General features: G+C 42.5%; 1 protein-coding gene across 1 annotated transcript in view; it reads left to right on the top strand.

Annotated features, from left to right (window-relative positions):
- LOC135571028 (CD82 antigen-like) overlaps positions 1-24,249 on the top strand; it is a 47,219-nt gene extending 22,970 nt beyond the window's left edge. The window contains exons 2-5 of the mRNA XM_065016842.1: positions 4,919-4,991; positions 10,213-10,285; positions 20,985-21,109; positions 23,920-24,249. Of these exons, the coding sequence (XP_064872914.1) occupies positions 4,929-4,991; positions 10,213-10,285; positions 20,985-21,109; positions 23,920-24,168 (510 nt within the window). The 5' untranslated portion in view covers positions 4,919-4,928 and the 3' untranslated portion in view covers positions 24,169-24,249. The remainder of the gene's footprint in view (positions 1-4,918; positions 4,992-10,212; positions 10,286-20,984; positions 21,110-23,919) is intronic.
- The last annotated feature ends 1,687 nt before the right edge of the window (positions 24,250-25,936 follow it).

Below are 25,936 nucleotides of genomic sequence, written 5' to 3'. Positions count from 1 at the left end.
TGTTCACTTTGTGCTGTGTGTTGCTGGTTGTACAGTCTGGAGGTTGTTGTGTTGCTGGTTGTACAGTCTGGAGGTTGTTGTGTTGCTGGTTGTACAGTCTGGAGGTTGGTGTGTTGCTGGTTGTACAGTCTGGAGGTTGGTGTGTTGCTGGTTGTACAGTCTGGAGGTTGGTGTGTTGCTGGTTGTACAGTCTGGAGGTTGTTGTGTTGCTGGTTGTACAGTCTGGAGGTTGTTGTGTTGCTGGTTGTACAGTCTGGAGGTTGTTGTGTTGCTGGTTGTACAGTCTGGAGGTTGTTGTGTTGCTGGTTGTACAGTCTGGAGGTTGTTGTGTTGCTGGTTGTACAGTCTGGAGGTTGTTGTGTTGCTGGTTGTACAGTCTGGAGGTTGGTGTGTTGCTGGTTGTACAGTCTGGAGGTTGGTGTGTTGCTGGTTGTACAGTCTGATGGAGATTGTGTGTTGCTGGTTGTACAGTCTGATGGAGATTGTTGGGGTTGTGTGTTGCTGGTTGTACAGTCTGATGGAGATTGTGTGTTGCTGGTTGTACAGTCTGATGGAGGTTGTGTGTTGCTGGTTGTACAGTCTGATGGAGATTGTGTGTTGCTGGTTGTACAGTCTGATGGAGATTGTGTGTTGCTGGTTGTACAGTCTGATGGAGATTGTTGGGGTTGTGTGTTGCTGGTTGTACAGTCTGATGTAGGTTGTACAGTCTGATGGAGATTGTGTGTTGCTGGTTGTACAGTCTGATGGAGATTGTTGGGGTTGTGTGTTGCTGGTTGTACAGTCTGATGGAGATTGTGTGTTGCTGGTTGTACAGTCTGATGGAGGTTGTGTGTTGCTGGTTGTACAGTCTGATGGAGATTGTGTGTTGCTGGTTGTACAGTCTGATGGAGATTGTGTGTTGCTGGTTGTACAGTCTGATGGAGATTGTGTGTTGCTGGTTGTACAGTCTGATGGAGATTGTTGGGGTTGTGTGTTGCTGGTTGTACAGTCTGATGGAGATTGTGTGTTGCTGGTTGTACAGTCTGATGGAGGTTGTGTGTTGCTGGTTGTACAGTCTGATGGAGATTGTGTGTTGCTGGTTGTACAGTCTGATGGAGATTGTGTGTTGCTGGTTGTACAGTCTGATGGAGATTGTGTGTTGCTGGTTGTACAGTCTGATGGAGATTGTTGGGGTTGTGTGTTGCTGGTTGTACAGTCTGATGGAGGTTGTGTGTTGCTGGTTGTACAGTCTGATTGAGATTGTGTGTTGCTGGTTGTACAGTCTGATGGAGATTGTTGGGGTTGTGTGTTGCTGGTTGTACAGTCTGATGGAAGTTGTTGGGGTTGTGTGTTGCTGGTTGTACAGTCTGATGGAGATTGTTGGGGTTGTGTGTTGCTGGTTGTACAGTCTGATGGAGGTTGTGTTGCTGGTTGTACAGTCTGACGGAGGTTGTGTTGCTGGTTGTACAGTCTGATGGAGGTTGTGTTGCTGGTTGTACAGTCTGATGGTTGTGTGTTGCTGGTTGTACAGTCTGATGGAGGTTGTGTTGCTGGTTGTACAGTCTGATGGTTGTGTGTTGCTGGTTGTACAGTTTGATGGAGGTTGTGTGTTGCTGGTTGTACAGTCTGATGGAGGTTGTTGGTTGTGTTGCTGGTTGTACAGTGTGATGGAGGTTGTGTTGCTGGTTGTACAGTTTGATGGAGGTTGTGTTGCTGGTTGTACAGTCTGATGGTTGTGTGTTGCTGGTTGTACAGTTTGATGGAGGTTGTGTTGCTGGTTGTACAGTGTGATGGAGGTTGTGTTGCTGGTTGTACAGTCTGATGGAGGTTGTTGGTAGTGTTGCTGGTTGTACAGTCTGATGGTTGTGTGTTGCTGGTTGTACAGTCTGATGGAGGTTGTGTTGCTGGTTGTACAGTCTGATGGTTGTGTGTTGCTGGTTGTACAGTTTGATGGAGGTTGTGTTGCTGGTTGTACAGTCTGATGGAGGTTGTTGGTAGTGTTGCTGGTTGTACAGTCTGATGGAGGTTGTTGGTTGTGTTGCTGGTTGTACAGTGTGATGGAGGTTGTGTTGCTGGTTGTACAGTGTGATGGAGGTTGTGTTGCTGGTTGTACAGTGTGATGGAGGTTGTTGGTTGTGTTGCTGGTTGTACAGTCTGATGGAGGTTGTTGGTTGTGTTGCTGGTTGTACAGTCTGATGGAGGTTGTTGGTACAGTGTGATGGAGGTTGTGTTGCTGGTTGTACAGTGTGATGGAGGTTGTTGGTTGTGTTGCTGGTTGTACAGTCTGATGGAGGTTGTTGGTTGTGTTGCTGGTTGTACAGTCTGATGGAGGTTGTTGGTTGTGTTGCTGGTTGTACAGTGTGATGGAGGTTGTGTTGCTGGTTGTACAGTCTGATGGAGGTTGTTGGTAGTGTTGCTGGTTGTACAGTTTGATGGAGGTTGTGTTGCTGGCTGTACAGTGTGATGGAGGTTGTGTTGCTGGTTGTACAGTGTGATGGAGGTTGTGTTGCTGGTTGTACAGTCTGATGGAGGTTGTTGGTAGTGTTGCTGGTTGTACAGTGTGATGGAGGTTGTTGGTTGTGTTGCTGGTTGTACAGTGTGATGGAGGTTGTGTGTTGCTGGTTGTACAGTCTGATGGAAGTTGTTGGTAGTGTTGCTGGTTGTACAGTGTGATGGAGGTTGTGTTGCTGGTTGCAGTGGTGTAAACTACTGAAGTACTTTAATGTATCTGTCCTTGACTATTTATATTTTTGGCAACTTTTATTTCGCTATATTCCTAAAGAAAATAATGTACTTGTTTACTCCAAACGTTTTCCGTGACACCAAGAAGTAGTCGTTACATTCGAACAGGAAAATGGTCCAATTCACACACTTATCAAGAGAACATCCCTACTGCCTCTGATCTGGTGGACTCACTAAACAGAGAACATCCCTACTGCCTCTGATCTGGTGGACTCACTAAACAGAGAACATCCCTACTGCCTCTGATCTGGTGGACTCACTAAACAGAGAACATCCCTACTGCCTCTGATCTGGTGGACTCACTAAACAGAAACATCCCTACTGCCTCTGATCTGGTGGACTCACTAAACAGAGAACATCCCTACTGCCTCTGATCTGGTGGACTCACTAAACAGAGAACATCCCTACTGCCTCTGATCTGGTGGACTCACTAAACAGAGAACATCCCTACTGCCTCTGATCTGGTGGACTCACTAAACACAACGGCTTTATTTGTAAATGATGTTGGAGTCAGGAGCCCCTGACTGTCTGTACATTTTTTTTTTAACTACAAAATCATACCGCCTGGTTTGCTTAATGTAAAGGAATTTTAAATGATTTATACTTAAGTATATTTAAAACCAAATACTTTTCAGACTTTTACTCAAGTAGTATTTTACTGGGTGACTTTCACTTTTACTTGAGTCATTTTCTATTAAGGTATCTTTACTTTTACTCAAGTATGATACTTGGGTACTTTTTTTCCACCAATGGATGGTTGTCTATCGGTAATCCTATAGATCCAGGTCCCTATCATCTCAGCAGCTTAGCCTGTCTCCTATAGATCCAGGTCTCTATCATCTCAGCAGCTTAGCCTGTCTCCTATAGATCCAGGTCCCTATCATCTCAGCAGCTTAGCCTGTCTCCTATAGATCCAGGTCTCTATCATCTCAGCAGCTTAGCCTGTCTCCTATAGATCCAGGTCCCTATCATCTCAGCAGCTTAGCCTGTCTCCTATAGATACAGGTCCCTATCATCTCAGCAGCTTAGCCTGTCTCCTATAGATCCATGTCTCTATCATCTCAGCAGCTTAGCCTGTCTCCTATAGATCCAGGTCCCTATCATCTCAGCAGCTTAGCCTGTCTCGTATAGATACAGGTCCCTATCATCTCATTTACATTTACATTCAAGTCATTTAGCAGACGCTCTTATCCAGAGCGACTTACAAATTGGTGCTTTCACCTTATGACATCCAGTGGAACAGCCACTTTACAATAGTGCATCTAGGTCTTTTAAGGGGGGGTGAGAAGGATTACTTTATCTAGAGATCCAGGTCTCTATCATCTCAGCAGCTTAGCCTGTCTCCTATAGATCCAGGTCCCTATCATCTCAGCAGCTTAGCCTGTCTCCTATAGATCCAGGTCTCTATCATCTCAGCAGCTTAGCCTGTCTCCTATAGATCCAGGTCCCTATCATCTCAGCAGCTTAGCCTGTCTCCTATAGATCCAGGTCCCTATCATCTCAGCAGCTTAGCCTGTCTCCTATAGATCCAGGTCCCTATCATCTCAGCAGCTTAGCCTGTCTCCTATAGATCCAGGTCCCTATCATCTCAGCAGCTTAGCCTGTCTCCTATAGATCCAGGTCCCTATCATCTCAGCAGCTTAGCCTGTCTCCTAGAGATCCAGGTCTCTATCATCTCAGCAGCTTAGCCTGTCTCCTAGAGATCCAGGTCTCTATCATCTCAGCAGCTTAGCCTGTCTCCTATAGATCCAGGTCCCTATCATCTCAGCAGCTTAGCCTGTCTCCTATAGATCCAGGTCTCTATCATCTCAGCAGCTTAGCCAACAGGTCAGGCATCTGTCTCCTAGAGATCCAGGTCCCTATCATCTCAGCAGCTTAGCCAGCAGGTCAGGTCAGGCATCTGTCTCCTAGAGATCCAGGTCCCTATCATCTCAGCAGCTTAGCCAGCAGGTCAGGGGGTTCCAGGCTTCTGTCACCACTTATACTGTAGGCCTCTCACACCAGCAAATCTAGACACACACACACTTATGTGGATCATGTCCCCTCTGTACTTTGATGGCATCATGTTAAACTCTTCAGTCGACCACAGGGATGTCTGACCTGACCTGTGATTTTATCTTCATGATCGTATCATATTAATGCTTGAGTACTCTTCAAATAAAGTATGACTAAATATTTTGTATTCTGTTGTTCACAGAGCGATCACAATGGGGAAAGGCTGCATGAAGGCAATCAAGTACTTCCTGTTCCTCTTCAATGTCCTCTTCTTCGTAAGTATCTTATTTCCCAGACACAGATAACATGCCTATACAGTGCAGGACCTCAGCCTCTCCTCTGAGTGGATGAAACCGTGCATGACAATAACCGTCTGATCGATATGACATGACCGCCACAGCTCTATTGCCCTGTTGGACCGGTTTGAGGTCCAGGGAATGTGAACTCATCAACACACACCAACTACTCTGTCATCCTTGTCTTCTGTTTCACTCTCTCATTCTCTGACATCATTCACTCTCTCTCTCTCTCTTTCCCTCTCTCTCTCCCTTTAGCTCTCTCTCTCTCTCTCATGCCCTCTGTCTCTCTCTCGCTCTCTTTCTTGCTCGCTCTCCCTCTCTCATGCCCACTCTCTCGCTCTCCCTCTTTAGCTCTCTTGCTCTTTCTCTCATGCCCTCTTTCTCCCCCTCTATCTCTCCCTCTCACCCCCTCCCTCCATCCCTCTATCTCCCTGGTTTCTTCATTAGAGAGCAGATTAAGTGATTGTGGCCTGGTTACCACGGAGATACTCATCCGCTCAGTCCAAGGCTCCCACAATCCCCCCCTCTCTACCATCCATCATTCACATCACTGAACAGAGTCAATTAAAAATCTGATCCAGAGCTTAAGGCTTTTAAGTTACACTGTCAATGTATGGTGTGATCTCACTACTAACAGGACTGATGTAGAGAAACGTCACTACTGACAGGACTGATGTAGAGAAACATCACTACTAACAGGACTGATGTAGAGAAACATCACTACTAACAGGACTGATGTAGAGAAACGTCACTACTGACAGGACTGATGTAGAGAAACATCACTACTGACAGGACTGATGTAGAGAAACGTCACTACTAACAGGACTGATGTAGAGAAACATCACTACTAACAGGACTGATGTAGAGAAACATCACTACTGACAGGACTGATGTAGAGAAACGTCACTACTAACAGGACTGATGTAGAGAAACATCACTACTAACAGGACTGATGTAGAGAAACATCACTACTAACAGGACTGATGTAGAGAAACATCACTACTAACAGGACTGATGTAGAGAAACATCACTACTGACAGGACTGATGTAGAGAAACATCACTACTGACAGGACTGATGTAGAGAAACATCACTACTGACAGGACTGATGTAGAGAAACATCACTACTGACAGGACTGATGTAGAGAAACGTCACTACTGACAGGACTGATGTAGAGAAACGTCACTACTGACAGGACTGATGTAGAGAAACGTCACTACTGACAGGACTGATGTAGAGAAACATCACTACTAACAGGACTGATGTAGAGAAACATCACTACTAACAGGACTGATGTAGAGAAACATCACTACTGACAGGACTGATGTAGAGAAACATCACTACTAACAGGACTGATGTAGAGAAACGTCACTACTGACAGGACTGATGTAGAGAAACATCACTACTAACAGGACTGATGTAGAGAAACGTCACTACTGACAGGACTGATGTAGAGAAACATCACTACTGACAGGACTGATGTAGAGAAACTAGAATATAACAGGACTGATGTAGAGAAACATCACTACTAACAGGACTGATGTAGAGAAACTAGAATATAACAGGACTGATGTAGAGAAACATCACTACTAACAGGACTGATGTAGAGAAACATCACTACTAACAGGACTGATGTAGAGAAACGTCACTACTAACAGGACTGATGTAGAGAAACATCACTACTGACAGGACTGATGTAGAGAAACGTCACTACTAACAGGACTGATGTAGAGAAACATCACTACTAACAGGACTGATGTAGAGAAACATCACTACTGACAGGACTGATGTAGAGAAACATCACTACTGACAGGACTGATGTAGAGAAACGTCACTACTAACAGGACTGATGTAGAGAAACGTCACTACTAACAGGACTGATGTAGAGAAACTAGAATATAACAGGACTGATGTAGAGAAACGTCACTACTAACAGGACTGATGTAGAGAAACATCACTACTGACAGGACTGATGTAGAGAAACATCACTACTGACAGGACTGATGTAGAGAAACGTCACTACTAACAGGACTTATGTAGAGAAACATCACTACTGACAGGACTGATGTAGAGAAACATCACTACTAACAGGACTGATGTAGAGAAACGTCACTACTAACAGGACTGATGTAGAGAAACGTCACTACTGACAGGACTGATGTAGAGAAACATCACTACTAACAGGACTGATGTAGAGAAACATCACTACTGACAGGACTGATGTAGAGAAACATCACTACTAACAGGACTGATGTAGAGAAACTAGAATATAACAGGACTGATGTAGAGAAACATCACTACTGACAGGACTGATGTAGAGAAACGTCACTACTGACAGGACTGATGTAGAGAAACGTCACTACTGACAGGACTGATGTAGAGAAACGTCACTACTGACAGGACTGATGTAGAGAAACGTCACTACTGACAGGACTGATGTAGAGAAACATCACTACTAACAGGACTGATGTAGAGAAACGTCACTACTAACAGGACTGATGTAGAGAAACGTCACTACTGACAGGACTGATGTAGAGAAACATCACTACTAACAGGACTGATGTAGAGAAACATCACTACTGACAGGACTGATGTAGAGAAACATCACTACTAACAGGACTGATGTAGAGAAACTAGAATATAACAGGACTGATGTAGAGAAACATCACTACTGACAGGACTGATGTAGAGAAACGTCACTACTGACAGGACTGATGTAGAGAAACGTCACTACTGACAGGACTGATGTAGAGAAACGTCACTACTGACAGGACTGATGTAGAGAAACGTCACTACTGACAGGACTGATGTAGAGAAACGTCACTACTAACAGGACTGATGTAGAGAAACGTCACTACTAACAGGACTGATGTAGAGAAACATCACTACTAACAGGACTGATGTAGAGAAACATCACTACTAACAGGACTGATGTAGAGAAACGTCACTACTAACAGGACTGATGTAGAGAAACGTCACTACTGACAGGACTGATGTAGAGAAACATCACTACTAACAGGACTGATGTAGAGAAACGTCACTACTGACAGGACTGATGTAGAGAAACGTCACTACTGACAGGACTGATGTAGAGAAACGTCACTACTGACAGGACTGATGTAGAGAAACGTCACTACTGACAGGACTGATGTAGAGAAACGTCACTACTGACAGGACTGATGTAGAGAAACGTCACTACTGACAGGACTGATGTAGAGAAACGTCACTACTGACAGGACTGATGTAGAGAAACGTCACTACTAACAGGACTGATGTAGAGAAACGTCACTACTGACAGGACTGATGTAGAGAAACATCACTACTAACAGGACTTATGTAGAGAAACTAGAATATAACAGGACTTATGTAGAGAAACTAGAATATAACAGGACTGATGTAGAGAAACTAGAATATAACAGGACTGATGTAGAGAAACTAGAATATAACAGGACTGATGTAGAGAAACTAGAATATAACAGGACTGATGTAGAGAAACTAGAATATAACAGGACTGATGTAGAGAAACTAGAATATAACAGGACTGATGTAGAGAAACTAGAATATAACAGGACTGATGTAGAGAAACTAGAATATAACAGGACTGATGTAGAGAAACTAGAATATAACAGGACTGATGTAGAGAAACTAGAATATAACAGGACTGATGTAGAGAAACTAGAATATAACAGGACTGATGTAGAGAAACTAGAATATAACAGGACTGATGTAGAGAAACTAGAATATAACAGGACTGATGTAGAGAAACTAGAATATAACAGGACTGATGTAGAGAAACTAGAATATAACAGGACTGATGTAGAGAAACTAGAATATAACAGGACTGATGTAGAGAAACTAGAATATAACAGGACTGATGTAGAGAAACTAGAATATAACAGGACTGATGTAGAGAAACTAGAATATAACAGGACTGATGTAGAGAAACTAGAATATAACAGGACTGATGTAGAGAAACATCACTACTAACAGGACTGATGTAGAGAAACATCACTACTGACAGGACTGATGTAGAGAAACATCACTACTGACAGGACTGATGTAGAGAAACATCACTACTGACAGGACTGATGTAGAGAAACATCACTACTGACAGGACTGATGTAGAGAAACGTCACTACTGACAGGACTGATGTAGAGAAACTAGAATATAACAGGACTGATGTAGAGAAACTAGAATATAACAGGACTGATGTAGAGAAACATCACTACTAACAGGACTGATGTAGAGAAACGTCACTACTAACAGGACTGATGTAGAGAAACGTCACTACTAACAGGACTTATGTAGAGAAACGTCACTACTAACAGGACTGATGTAGAGAAACGTCACTACTGACAGGACTTATGTAGAGAAACTAGAATATAACAGGACTGATGTAGAGAAACTAGAATATAACAGGACTGATGTAGAGAAACTAGAATATAACAGGACTGATGTAGAGAAACTAGAATATAACAGGACTGATGTAGAGAAACTAGAATATAACAGGACTGATGTAGAGAAACTAGAATATAACAGGACTGATGTAGAGAAACATCACTACTGACAGGACTGATGTAGAGAAACATCACTACTGACAGGACTGATGTAGAGAAACATCACTACTGACAGGACTGATGTAGAGAAACATCACTACAGGACTGATGTAGAGAAACATCACTACTGGGACTGATGTGAGAAACATCACTACTGACAGGACTGATGTAGAGAAACGTCACTACTGACAGGACTGATGTAGAGAAACTAGAATATAACAGGACTGATGTAGAGAAACTAGAATATAACAGGACTGATGTAGAGAAACATCACTACTAACAGGACTGATGTAGAGAAACGTCACTACTAACAGGACTGATGTAGAGAAACGTCACTACTAACAGGACTTATGTAGAGAAACGTCACAACTGACAGGACTGATGTAGAGAAACGTCACTACTGACAGGACTTATGTAGAGAAACGTCACTACTGACAGGACTGATGTAGAGAAACGTCACTACTGACAGGACTGATGTAGAGAAACGTCACTACTGACAGGACTGATGTAGATGGTTGTCTATGGAACATTACAACAGCACCCAAAGACTCATTTACAGAACTTAGTAAGGAGTTTAGTCTTATTTACCATGTTGTATTGACTCTCTCTCTCTCTCTGACTCTCTCTCCCCCCTCTGCAGCTGTTTGGCGCCCTCATCATGGGGTTCGGACTGTGGGTCCTTCTGGACAATGAGAGCTTCATGGTCATCCTGCGTAAGTTTATCAAACTACACATACTAATGTGGCAGTCATTTCACCAGAGGAATGACAGTAATGTGGCAGTCATTTCACCAGAGGAATGAGAATGACAGTAATGTGGCAGTCATTTCACCAGAGGAATGAGAATGACAGTAATGTGGCAGTCATTTCACCAGAGGAATGATAATGACAGTAATGTGGCAGTCATTTCACCAGAGGAATGATAGTAATGTGGCTGTCATTTCACCAGAGGAATGACAGTAATGTGGCAGTCATTTCACCAGAGGAATGATAATGACCGTAATGTGGCAGTCATTTCACCAGAGGAATGATAATGACAGTAATGTGGCAGTCATTTCACCAGAGGAATGATAATGACAGTAATGTGGCAGTCATTTCACCAGAGGAATGACAGTAATGTGGCAGTCATTTCACCAGAGGAATGACAGTAATGAGGCAGTCATTTCACCAGAGGAATGATAGTAATGTGGCAGTCATTTCACCAGAGGAATGATAGTAATGTGGCTGTCATTTCACCAGAGGAATGATAATGATAGTAATGTGGCAGTCATTTCACCAGAGGAATGATAATGACAGTAATGCGGCAGTCATTTCACCAGATGAATGATAATGACAGTAATGCGGCAGTCATTTCACCAGAGGAATGATAATGACAGTAATGTGGCAGTCATTTCACCAGAGGAATGATAATGACAGTAATGTGGCAGTCATTTCACCAGAGGAATGATAATGACAGTAATGTGGCAGTCATTTCACCAGAGGAATGATAATGACAGTAATGTGGCAGTCATTTCACCAGAGGAATGATAATGATAGTAATGTGGCAGTCATTTCACCAGAGGAATGACAGTAATGTGGCAGTCATTTCACCAGAGGAATGATAATGACAGTAATGTGGCAGTCATTTCACCAGAGGAATGATAATGACAGTAATGTGACAGTCATTTCACCAGAGGAATGATAGTAATGTGGCAGTCATTTCACCAGAGGAATGACAGTAATGTGGCAGTCATTTCACCAGAGGAATGACAGTAATGTGGCAGTCATTTCACCAGAGGAATGATAATGACAGTAATGTGGCAGTCATTTCACCAGAGGAATGATAATGACAGTAATGTGGCAGTCATTTCACCAGAGGAATGATAGTAATGTGGCAGTCATTTCACCAGAGGAATGACAGTAATGTGGCAGTCATTTCACCAGAGGAATGAGAATGATAGTAATGTGGCAGTCATTTCACCAGAGGAATGACAGTAATGTGGCAGTCATTTCACCAGAGGAATGATAGTAATGTGGCAGTCATTTCACCAGAGGAATGAGAATGATAGTAATGTGGCAGTCATTTCACCAGAGGAATGACAGTAATGTGGCAGTCATTTCACCAGAGGAATGATAGTAATGTGGCAGTCATTTCACCAGAGGAATGACAGTAATGTGGCAGTCATTTCACCAGAGGAATGAGAATGATAGTAATGTGGCAGTCATTTCACCAGAGGAATGACAGTAATGTGGCAGTCATTTCACCAGAGGAATGATAGTAATGTGGCAGTCATTTCACCAGAGGAATGACAGTAATGTGGCAGTCATTTCACCAGAGGAATGACAGTAATGTGGCAGTCATTTCACCAGAGGAATGAGAATGACAGTAATGTAGCAGTCATTTCACCAGAGGAATGACAGTAATGTGGCAGTCATTTCACCAGAGGAATGAGAATGATAGTAATAGTTGATGCCCATCTATTCCTCTCTGTTTTATAATATAATGTAGCCGTGATGGCGAGTGGGGATGCTGACCCTGATGAGTCTTCTGTTACTTCTGTTACATTGTTTACTTTGCCTGCACTGCTCCATTGTTGATACAATGTATCATTTCATCTGTTATAACCAAGAGCACAGACCAGTCTGAGTTGACTTTATGTTGATACAATGTATCATCTATTATAACCAAGAACACAGACCAGTCTGAGTTGACTTTATGTTGATACAATGTATCATCTGTTATAACCAAGAGCACAGACCAGTCTGAGTTGACTTTATGTTGATACAATGTATCATCTGTTATAACCAAGAGCACAGACCAGTCTGAGTTGACTTTATGTTGATACAATGTATCATCTGTTATAACCAAGAGCACAGACCAGTCTGAGTTGACTTTATGTTGAGACAATGTATCATCTATTATAACCAAGAGCACAGACCAGTCTGAGTTGACTTTATGTTGAGACAATGTATCATCTGTTATAACCAAGAGCACAGACCAGTCTGAGTAGACTTTATGTTGATACAATGTATCATTTCATCTGTTATAACCAAGAGCACAGACCAGTCTGAGTTGACTATGTTGATACAATGTATCATCTGTTATAACCAAGAACACAGACCAGTCTGAGTAGACTATGTTGATACAATGTATCATCTGTTATAACCAAGAGCACAGACCAGTCTGAGTTGACTTTATGTTAATACAATGTATCATTTCATCTGTTATAACCAAGAGCACAGACCAGTCTGAGTTGACTATGTTGATACAATGTATCATCTGTTATAACCAAGAACACAGACCAGTCTGAGTTGACTTTATGTTGATACAATGTATCATCTGTTATAACCAAGAGCACAGACCAGTCTGAGTTGACTTTATGTTGATACAATGTATCATCTATTATAACCAAGAGCACAGACCAGTCTGAGTTGACTTTATGTTGATACAATGTATCATCTATTATAACCAAGAGCACAGACCAGTCTGAGTTGACTTTATGTTGATACAATGTATCATCTATTATAACCAAGAGCACAGACCAGTCTGAGTTGACTTTATGTTGATACAATGTATCATCTATTATAACCAAGAGCACAGACCAGTCTGAGTTGACTTTATGTTGATACAATGTATCATCTATTATAACCAAGAGCACAGACCAGTCTGAGTTGACTTTATGTTGATACAATGTATCATCTGTTATAACCAAGAGCACAGACCAGTCTGAGTTGACTTTATGTTAATACAATGTATCATTTCATCTGTTATAACCAAGAGCACAGACCAGTCTGAGTTGACTTTATGTTGATACAATGTATCATCTATTATAACCAAGAGCACAGACCAGTCTGAGTAGACTATGTTGATACAATGTATCATTTCATCTATTATAACCAAGAGCACAGACCAGTCTGAGTTGACTTTATGTTGATACAATGTATCATCTATTATAACCAAGAGCACAGACCAGTCTGAGTTGACTTTATGTTGATACAATGTATCATCTGTTATAACCAAGAGCACAGACCAGTCTGAGTTGACTTTATGTTAATACAATGTTTCATCTGTTATAACCAAGAGCACAGACCAGTCTGAGTAGACTATGTTGATACAATGTATCATATGTTATAACCAAGAGCACAGACCAGTCTGAGTTGACTATGTTGATACAATGTATCATCTATTATAACCAAGAGCACAGACCAGTCTGAGTTGACTTTATGTTAATACAATGTTTCATCTGTTATAACCAAGAGCACAGACCAGTCTGTTGATGTTGATACAATGTATCATTTCATCTGTTATAACCAAGAGCACAGACCAGTCTGAGTTGACTTTATGTTAATACAATGTATCATTTCATCTGTTATAACCAAGAGCACAGACCAGTCTGAGTTGACTTTATGTTGATACAATGTATCATTTCATCTGTTATAACCAAGAGCACAGACCAGTCTGAGTTGACTTTATGTTAATACAATGTATCATCTATTATAACCAAGAGCACAGACCAGTCTGAGTTGACTTTATGTTGATACAATGTATCATCTGTTATAACCAAGAGCACAGACCAGTCTGAGTTGACTTTATGTTGATACAATGTATCATCTGTTATAACCAAGAGCACAGACCAGTCTGAGTTGACTTTATGTTGATACAATGTATCATTTCATCTGTTATAACCAAGAACACAGACCAGTCTGAGTAGACTATGTTGATACAATGTATCATCTATTATAACCAAGAGCACAGACCAGTCTGAGTTGACTTTATGTTGATACAATGTTTCATCTGTTATAACCAAGAGCACAGACCAGTCTGAGTTGACTTTATGTTGATACAATGTATCATTTCATCTGTTATAACCAAGAGCACAGACCAGTCTGAGTAGACTTTATGTTAATACAATGTATCATTTCATCTGTTATAACCAAGAGCACAGACCAGTCTGAGTTGACTTTATGTTAATACAATGTATCATTTCATCTGTTATAACCAAGAGCACAGACCAGTCTGAGTTGACTTTATGTTGATACAATGTATCATTTCATCTGTTATAACCAAGAGCACAGACCAGTCTGAGTTGACTTTATGTTAATACAATGTATCATCTATTATAACCAAGAGCACAGACCAGTCTGAGTTGACTTTATGTTGATACAATGTATCATCTGTTATAACCAAGAGCACAGACCAGTCTGAGTTGACTTTATGTTGATACAATGTATCATCTGTTATAACCAAGAGCACAGACCAGTCTGAGTTGACTTTATGTTGATACAATGTATCATTTCATCTGTTATAACCAAGAACACAGACCAGTCTGAGTAGACTATGTTGATACAATGTATCATCTATTATAACCAAGAGCACAGACCAGTCTGAGTTGACTTTATGTTGATACAATGTTTCATCTGTTATAACCAAGAGCACAGACCAGTCTGAGTTGACTTTATGTTGATACAATGTATCATTTCATCTGTTATAACCAAGAGCACAGACCAGTCTGAGTAGACTTTATGTTAATACAATGTATCATTTCATCTGTTATAACCAAGAGCACAGACCAGTCTGAGTAGACTTTATGTTAATACAATGTATCATTTCATCTGTTATAACCAAGAGCACAGACCAGTCTGAGTTGACTTTATGTTAATACAATGTATCATTTCATCTGTTATAACCAAGAGCACAGACCAGTCTGAGTTGACTTTATGTTGATACAATGTATCATTTCATCTGTTATAACCAAGAGCACAGACCAGTCTGAGTTGACTTTATGTTAATACAATGTATCATCTATTATAACCAAGAGCACAGACCAGTCTGAGTTGACTTTATGTTGATACAATGTATCTGTTATAACCAAGAGCACAGACCAGTCTGAGTTGACTTTATGTTAATACAATGTATCATTTCATCTGTTATAACCAAGAGCACAGACCAGTCTGAGTTGACTTTATGTTAATACAATGTATCATCTGTTATAACCAAGAGCACAGACCAGTCTGAGTTGACTTTATGTTAATACAATGTATCATTTCATCTGTTATAACCAAGAGCACAGACCAGTCTGAGTTGACTTTATGTTGATACAATGTATCATCTGTTATAACCAAGAGCACAGACCAGTCTGAGTAGACTATGTTGATACAATGTATCATTTCATCTGTTATAACCAAGAGCACAGACCAGTCTGAGTAGACTATGTTGATACAATGTATCATTTCATCTGTTATAACCAAGAGCACAGACCAGTCTGAGTAGACTTTATGTTGATACAATGTATCATTTCATCTGTTATAACCAAGAGCACAGACCAGTCTGAGTTGACTTTATGTTAATACAATGTATCATCTGTTATAACCAAGAGCACAGACCAGTCTGAGTTGACTTTATGTTGATACAATCAAATCAAATCCAATTTTATTGGTCACATACACATGGTTAGCAGATGTTAATGCGAGTGTAGCGAAATGCTTGTGCTTCTAGTTCCGACAATGCAGTGATAACCAACAAGTAATCTAACTAGCAATTCCAAAACTACTGTCTTATACACAGTGTAAGGGGATAAAGAATATGTACATAAGGATATATGAATGAGTGATGGTACAGAGCAGCATACAGTAGATGGTATCGAGTACAGTATATACATATGAGATGAGAATGTAGACAAAGTAAACAAAGTGGCATAGTTAAAGTGGCTAGTGATACATGTATTACATAAGGATGCAGTCGATGATGTAGAGTACAGTATATACGTATGCATATGAGATGAATAATGTAGGGTAAGTAACATTATATAAGGTAGCATTGTTTAAAGTGGCTAGTGATATATTTACAACATTTCCCATCAATTCCCATTATTAAAGTGGCTGGAGTTGGGTCAGTGTCAATGACAATGTATCATTTCATCTGTTATAACCAAGAGCACAGACCAGTCTGAGTTGACTTTATGTTGATACAATGTTTCATCTGTTATAACCAAGAGCACAGACCAGTCTGAGTTGACTTTATGTTGATACAATGTTTCATCTGTTATAACCAAGAGCACAGACCAGTCTGAGTAGACTTTATGTTGATACAATGTATCATCTGTTATAACCAAGAGCACAGACCAGTCTGAGTAGACTTTATGTTGATACAATGTATAATTTCATCTGTTATAACCAAGAGCACAGAGTTGACTTTGCAAGTTCTTTATTATGAAGCCAAGATCGATGGAGCGTTGGACTAGAAACCAGAAGGTTGCAAGTTCAAACCCCCGAGCTGACAAGGTACAAATCTGTCGTTCTGCCCCTGAACAGGCAGTTAACCCACTGTTCCTAGGCCGTCATTGTAAATAAGAATTTGTTCTTAACTGACTTGCCTAGTTAAATAAAGGTAAAAATATAAAGAATAATGGGGGGAAAAACTTTGGAGTACTTTAAATGGAATTATGGGTAGAATTCAACTCCATCTTTCACCCAATCAGATGGCTTTATTCATCACAAAACCATTTGATGTTGGCAATTTATTTTATTGATTACTTCATTGGCAAAGTGGGTTAGGGTTAGGCAGGAAATGCCAACAACGAACAGTGAGCAATTGTATTCATGCATGAAAAAAAATAATGAAAGAAAAGCATTTCAAGTTGGAATTCTGTCAAGTTAGTGTGGCAGAGGTGGAACAATTGTTGTTAACGAACAATAATGACAAACCTCCTGGCATTGACAACTTAGATGGAAAGCTACTGAGGATGGTAGCTGACTCTACAGCCACTCCTATCTGTCATATTTTTAATCTGAGCCTAAGAGGAAAGTCTTTGTCCTCAGGCCTGGAGGGAAGCCAAAGTCATTCCACTACCCAAGAGTGGTAAAGCCGCCTTTACTGGTTCTAACAGGAGACCTATAAGCTACCAGCTCTTAACAAACTGTTGGAAAAAATGGTGTTCGATCAAGTACAATGCTATTTCTCTTTAAACAAATGAACAGCAGACTTTTTCAGCATGCTTATAGAGAAGGGCACTCAACATGTACTGCACTGACACACATGACTGATGATTGGTTGAACGAAATGGATATTTAGTTAGATTGTGGGAGCTGCATTGTTAGATTTCAGTGCAGCCTTTGATATTATTGACCATAACCTGTTGTTCAAAAACATGTGTGTTATGACTTTTCAACCTCTGCCATACCGTGGATTCAGAGCGATCTATCTAATAGAACTCAGGGGGTTTCTTTTAGTGGAAGCTTCTCTGTCAAACATTTTAAAGTTTGGTGTACCGCAGGGCAGCTCTCTAGGCTCTCTACCCTTTTTTTCTATATGACCCATATTACCAGAAGTAACCTTTTATTTCTGTCTACAAAACCACGTCGCGGGCCGTTTTAAACTAATCCCGGGTTGCTAATTATTGGTTTGATAACAAACAACGTCATGTTACCTAGCTAGCTAACTACCTGGTAACTTCACACTAGGTTTAGGCACATCTGATTGGCCCAGGAAGAAAGGAAAAGGGTTTGCTCCTCGTGAGATGGGATTCCAAGGTAGGATTCATATAGGCCTAATGGGAGACTAAACTGTATAGGATTCACATAGGCCTAATGGGAGACTAAACTATATAGGATTCATACCCTCCCACCACCGTTCCCTCCCCCCACCACCGTTCACTCCCCCCAACGTTAGAGGAGAGAGGGATCTGTTCTCTAGCCGTTCCAACGTTAGAGGAGAGGGATCTGTTCTCTAGATGTTCCAACGTTAGAGTAACGGTAATGAGGAGAGGGATCTGTTCTCTAGATGTTCCAACGTTAGAGTAACGGTAATGAGGAGAGGGATCTGTTCTCTAGATGTTCCAACGTTAGAGGAGAGGGATCTGTTCTCTAGCCGTTACAACGTTAGAGTAACGGTGATGAGGAGAGGGATCTGTTCTCTAGATGTTCGAACGTTAGAGGAGAGGGATCTGTTCTCTAGCCGTTACAACGTTAGAGTAACGGTGATGAGGAGAGGGATCTGTTCTCTAGATGTTCCAACGTTAGAGTAACGGTGATGAGGAGAGGGATCTGTTCTCTAGCTGTTCCAACGTCAGAGGAGAGAGGGATGTGTTCTCTAGATGTTCCAACGTCAGAGGAGAGAGGGATGTGTTCTCTAGATGTTCCAACGTCAGAGGAGAGGGGGATCTGTTCTCTAGCTGTTCCAACGTTAGAGGAGAGAGGGATGTGTTCTCTAGCTGTTCCAACGTCAGAGGAGAGAGGGATCTGTTCTCTAGCTGTTCCAACGTTAGAGGAGAGAGGGATCTGTTCTCTAGCTGTTCCAACGTTAGAGGAGAGGGATCTGTTCTCTAGCCGTTCCAACGTCAGAGTAACGGTAATGAGGAGAGGGATCTGTTCTCTAGCTGTTCCAACGTCAGAGGAGAGGGATCTGTTCTCTAGCTGTTCCAACGTCAGAGGAGAGGGATCTGTTCTCTAGCTGTTCCAACGTCAGAGTAACGGTAATGAGGAGAGAGGGATCTGTTCTCTAGATGTTCCAACGTTAGAGTGACGGTAATGAGGAGAGGGATCTGTTCTCTAGATGTTCCAACGTTAGAGTAACGGTAATGAGGAGAGGGATCTGTTCTCTAGCTGTTCCAACGTTAGAGTGACGGTAATGAGGAGAGGGATCTGTTCTCTAGCTGTTCCAACGTCAGAGTAACGGTAATGAGGAGAGAGGGATGTGTTCTCTAGCCGTTCCAACGTCAGAGTGACGGTAATGAGGAGAGGGATCTGTTCTCTAGCTGTTCCAACGTCAGAGTGACGGTAATGAGGAGAGGGATCTGTTCTCTAGCTGTTCCAACGTCAGAGTAACGGTAATGAGGAGAGGGATCTGTTCTCTAGCTGTTCCAACGTCAGAGTAACGGTAATGAGGAGAGGGATCTGTTCTCTAGCCGTTCCAACGTCAGAGTGACGGTAATGAGGAGAGGGATCTGTGATGTGCTGCAGGGTCTGTCTCTAATAATCAGAGACGTGTCTGGTTAAACTACTTTTGCTGGGAATGAGGGTTCCCATCCAGCGGTTTACATATTCCTTCAGTGATATTGCCACAGTCATCCCACTTAGAATAATAAGAAGAAGAAGAAATCAGCCAACATGGCATTATTGAACTTCATGTATTCCACATTGGTCACACGCTAGAGTATAGCGCCAACCAACCACAGCTATTTCATCACAGTATTAAATAGGATACTGTTTTTTCTGTGTATTTAGTTCGCTTTGTCTCTATGACCTATATACATTTGGCCATGTTTCACATCTTGCATAAGCATTTCACTGTACTGCGCTGACACTACGCTGACAAAGAAACACTTTGATTTGCATGGCGTGCCAGATGTTTCTGCCATTATAGTGAAAACCTCTGGGGATCTCGGGAGCTCGTCTCTGTCTCCAAGGATGATGTCTCCTAAACCAAATACTTGAGATGAGGTTGAACTGTCCGTTCTCTCTCTCTCTCTCTCTCTCTCTCTCTCTGTGTCTCAGTGGTGGTTTTCTGGGCTTTGCAGAAAGGTTGGGCCTCCGTGATGGCACACGTCTGGTTCCAGACCTCCGGAGTGATCCACAGAAACACGCTTCTCTCTTTCCTTTGAAAGCCTCAGAATGTTTGGCAGTGACACACACACACACACTGAGAACAGTGTCCTCAGAGTAACATATATAATTCCTCCTGTTGCCAGACATAATATATGTCCCAAATTGCAGCCTGTTCCCTATATAGTGCACAATATTTTATGTTTTTTAAGTGAACTTTTTTGGTCCAAAGTAGTGCACTATATCGGGAAAAGGGTGCCATTTGAAATGCAGACCCCTAATCTCTCTCTGGCTCCAGTGGACTTTTAGTTTTTATAAAATCCAGAATTCCCAGACCTGTTTCCATGAACAGATGCTGGTTTGAGATCAGGTCTCCTTTTGGCTTTGTGGGAATGAGTTACCTTATAGGAAGATGCCTGTTATATTCTAACAGAGATGCTGGTTTGAGTTCAGGTCTCCTTTTGACTTTGTGGGAATGAGTTACCTTATAGGAAGATGCCTGTTATATTCTACTGTCTGTCTGTCTACCTGTCAGACGTGAGGCAGAACACTGTGTCTGCTAAGGGATGAATGGGTTAAAATGCCTGTCACTGTGTAGTAGGTGTGCTAACATGCTAGCCTATATATGGTTTTTACCATAGCGATGCTAAAATGCTAGCCTGTGTATAGCCTACATCAGCCTGCTTAAATACAAGCCTGCACAGTAGTCGATTGCTAAACTGCTAACCTATATGTGTTAACAGCAGATATGCTAACGAGTCTGCTTGTTCCCACCTCTAAAGAGGAGTACCCCATTGTGTACTGTAGGTATGCTAAAATGCTAGCCTATATATGGTTTTTACCACAGCGATGCTAATGTGCTAACCTGAGAGTGTTGCTTTGTTTCTCTCTACAGAAGAGTCCTCCACAGCGCTGAAGATAGCTTCCTACATCCTGATAGGTGTCGGTGGTCTCTCCATGTTGATGGGCTTCCTGGGTTGCCTGGGGGCGATCTACGAGATCCGCTGTCTGCTGGGCCTGGTGAGCAGGCACACACACACACACACACACACACAGGCACACACACACCACACACACACACAGGCACACACACACACACACAGGCACAGGCACACACACACAGGCACACACACACACACAGGCGCACACAGGCGCACACAGGCGCACACAGGCGCACACAGGCGCACACAGGCGCACACAGGCACACACACACACACACACACAGGCACACAGACGCACACACAGACACACACGCACACACACGCACACACAGGCACACACAGGCACACACAGGCACACACAGACACACACACACACAGGCACACACACACGCGCACACACACAGGCACACACAGGCACACACGCACACACAGGCACACACAGGCGCACACTCGCAATCTGACTCGCAATCAGTGGTGCACAAATCTAAAGTCAAAACCATCTTTAAAACATTGCTGGCATCTCCAAAATCTACACTGAGTGCACAAAACATTAGGAACACCTGCTCTTTCCATGACATAGACGGACCAGGTGAATCCAGGTGAAAGCGATGATCCCTTATTGATGTCACTTGTTAAATCCACTTCAATCAGTGTAGATGAAGGAGAGGAGACAGGTTAAAGCCAGGTACACTGCCAGGTACACTGGTTTGTGTCAAGACCTGCAATGCTGCTGGGTTTTTCACACTCAACAGTTCCCAGTGTGTATCAAGAATGGTCCACCACCCAAAGGACATCCAACCAACTTGACACAACTGTGGGAAGCATTGGAGTCAACATGGGCCAGTATCCCTGTGGAAGGCTTTCAACACCTTGTAGAGACCCTGTGGAAGGCTTTCAACACCTTGTAGAGACCCTGTGGAAGGCTTTCAACACCTTGTAGAGACCCTGTGGAAGGCTTTCAACACCTTGTAGAGACCCTGTGGAAGGCTTTCAACACCTTGTAGAGTCCCTGTGGAAGGCTTTCAACACCTTGTAGAGTCCCTGTGGAAGGCTTTCAACACCTTGTAGAGACCCTGTGGAAGGCTTTCAACACCTTGTAGAGACCACGACCTGACAAGTTGAGGCTGTTCTGAGGACAAAAAGGGGCCGCAACTCAATATTATGATGATGTTCCTAATGTTTTGTCCACTCAGTGTATGCTAGTGTGAATGCATTACAAACTACTGCTACTGTACAGGGAGGAGTCACTCACAAAGCCCAGTGGCTGTTCCAGTTGGATATTGTAGCAACACAAAGCCCCGTGGCTGTTCCAGTTGGATATTATAGCAACACAAAGCCCCGTGGCTGTTCCAGTTGGATATTATAGCAACACAAAGCCCCGTGGCTGTTCCAGTTGGATATTGTAGCAACACAAAGCCCCGTGGCTGTTCCTGTTGGATATTATAGCAACACAAAGCCCCGTGGCTGTTCCTGTTGGATATTATAGCAACACAAAGCCCCGTGGCTGTTCCAGTTGGATATTGTTGCAACACAAAGCCCCGTGGCTGTTCCAGTTGGATATTATAGCAACACAAAGCCCCGTGGCTGTTCCTGTTGGATATTATAGCAACACAAAGCCCCGTGGCTGTTCATATTAGCCCAAAGCCCCGTGGCTGTTCCAGTTGGATATTATAGTGTTCCAGTTGGATATTATAGCAACACAAAGCCCGTGGCTGTTCCAGTTGGATATTATAGCAACACAAAGCCCCTGTTCCAGGCTGTTCCAGTTGGATATTATAGCAACACAAAGCCCGTGGCTGTTCCAGTTGGATATTATAGCAACACAAAGCCCCGTGGCTGTTCCAGTTGGCCCCGTGGCTGTTCCAGTATTATAGCAACACAAAGCCCCGTGGCTGTTCCAGTTGGATATTATAGCAACACAAAGCCCCGTGGCTGTTCCAGTTGGATATTATAGCAACACAAAGCCCGTGGCTGTTCCAGTTGGATATTATAGCAACACAAAGCCACAAAGCCCGTGGCTGTTCCTGTTGGATATTATAGCAACACAAAGCCCCTGTTCCAGTTGGATATTATAGCAACACAAAGCCCGTTGTTCCAGTTGGATATTATAGCAACACAAAGCCCCGTGGCTGTTCCAGTTGGATATTATAGCAACACAAAGCCCCGTGGCTGTTCCAGTTGGATATTGTAGCAACACAAAGCCCTGTGTTCTGTTCAACACAAAGCCCCTTGTTGGATATTGTAGCAACACAAAGCCCCGTGGCTGTTCCAGTTGGATATTATGGCAACGCAAAGCCCCGTGGCTGTTCCAGTTGGAAGCCCCAAAGTGGCTGTTCCAGTTGGATATTGTAGCAACGCAAAGCCCCGTGGCTGTTCCAGTTGGATATTGTAGCAACACAAAGCCCTGTCGCTGTTCCAGTTGGATATTGTAGCAACGCAAAGCCCAGTGGCTGTTCCTGTTGGATATTGTAGCAACGCAAAGCCCCGTGGCTGTTCCTGTTGGATATTGTAGCAACACAAAGCCCCGTGGCTGTTCCAGTTGGATATTGTAGCAACACAAAGCCCCGTGGCTGTTCCAGTTGGATATTGTAGCAACACAAAGCCCCGTGGCTGTTCCAGTTGGATATTGTAGCAACACAAAGCCCTGTGGCTGTTCCAGTTGGATATTGTAGCAGCGTCTAGGAGATGATGTGGAAGTTCACATCCTAGTCAATTATTTACATACATAGTTGAATACATAATGCATTTCTATTTGAAGGCATGTTGATGTCTGAACGATGCTGCAGGGGATGATGTCGGGTGATTGGGTGGATGTGTTTATGCATTGTTATGGACTGTTGCCACGGTGATGTCATCTCATATATCCCATGATCCTCTCTTCCTCCCCAGTACTTCACCTGCCTGCTGCTGATTCTGATTGGTCAGGTGGCAGCCGGTGTACTCATCTACTTCCAGAAGGACCTGGTGAGTGATGTCACTTCCTGTTTACACCTGTTGTTGGTCGAGTTCAGGAAAGAGAAATGTCAGAAAAGTATGTCATTTTGTAATTTAGCAGACACACTTATCCACTGTGACTTACAGGAGCAATTAGGGTTAAGTGCCTTGCTCAAGGGCACATCGACAGATTTTTTTAACTAGTCAGCTCGGAGATTCGAACCAGCAATATTTTGGTTACTGGCCCAAAGCTCTGAACTGCCGCTGCTCTGAACCACTAGACTACATGTCTGTTCTACACGGTGTGTACCTGAACATTCCAGAATGTTGAACCTACATGTCTGTTCTACACGGTGTGTACCTGAACATTCCAGAATGTTGAACCTACATGTCTGTTCTACACGGTGTGTACCTGAACATTCAGAATGTTGAACCTACATGTCTGTTCTACACGGTGTGTACCTGAACATTCCAGAATGTTGAACCTACATGTCTGTTCTACACGGTGTGTACCTGAACATTCCAGAATGTTGAACCTACATGTCTGTTCTACACGGTGTGTACCTGAACATTCCAGAATGTTGAACCTACATGTCTGTTCTACACGGTGTGTACCTGAACATTCCAGAATGTTGAACCTACATGTCTGTTCTACACGGTGTGTACCTGAACATTCCAGAATGTTGAACCCGCCTGAACACAACCTGTTCTGTAGAAAATGACTCACTACACCCTTGAGAAAACACCTTGTTCTGAGACTGATTACACCTTATTACTTAGTCAGAACACGCTACCAAAAGCTGTGTTAATACATTCTATAGGACCAGAATGACATATACATTCTATAGGACCAGAATGACATATACATTCTATAGGACCAGAACAACATTCTATAGGACCAGAACAACATTCTATAGGACCAGAATAACAATCTATAGGACCAGAACAACATTCTATAGGACCAGAACAACATTCTATAGGACCAGAACAACATTCTATAGGACCAGAACAACATATACATTCTATAGGACCAGAACAACATTCTATAGGACCAGAACAACATATATATTCTATAGGACCAGAACAACATTCTATAGGACCAGAACAACATTCTATAGGACCAGAATAACATAAACATTCTATAGGACCAGAATAACAATCTATAGGACCAGAATAACATTCTATAGTACCAGAATAACATTCTATAGGACCAGAACAACATTCTATAGGACCAGAAGAACATATACATTCTATAGGACCAGAACAACATTCTATAGGACCAGAACAACATATACATTCTATAGGACCAGAACAACATTCTATAGGACCAGAACAACATATATATTCTATAGGACCAGAACAACATTCTATAGGACCAGAACAACATTCTATAGGACCAGAACAACATTCTATAGGACCAGAACAACATTCTATAGGACCAGAACAACATTCTATAGGACCAGAACAACATATACATTCTATAGGACCAGAACAACATTCTATAGGACCAGAACAACATTCTATAGGACCAGAACAACATATACATTCTATAGGACCAGAACAACATTCTATAGGACCAGAACAACATTCTATAGGACCAGAACAACATTCTATAGGACCAGAACAACATTCTACTGGACCAGAACAACATATACATGTAGAATAATAGGGAAGACATCCAAATGAAATAATACATATGGAACTAGGCACTAGTGTAGTGGAGGAGATTATTGTTTAAGGAGGCCTTGGCCCCAGAGGCCCCAGGAGGACCAGACGAAAGCCTGGCCAGGTGTGTGTCTGTCAGTGAGAGGAAGTAAGCAGAGGGGTCAGAGAGGTGTGTGTCGGTGAGGAGAGGGGTCAGAGAGATAGGGGTCAGAGAGAGGGTGACTGCTGCTCGTAGAAACACACTCACAGCAGCTGGAGAGATGTGTGAACACAGATGTGGATAATTGGAGAAACATGCGCACACACA

The sequence above is a fragment of the Oncorhynchus nerka genome, unplaced genomic scaffold, assembly GCF_034236695.1.
Source record: "Oncorhynchus nerka isolate Pitt River unplaced genomic scaffold, Oner_Uvic_2.0 unplaced_scaffold_841, whole genome shotgun sequence".
NCBI lineage: Eukaryota > Metazoa > Chordata > Actinopteri > Salmoniformes > Salmonidae > Oncorhynchus > Oncorhynchus nerka.
The sequence above is the reverse complement of the archived record's forward strand: the minus strand, read 5'-3'. Positions and strand labels throughout refer to the sequence as shown.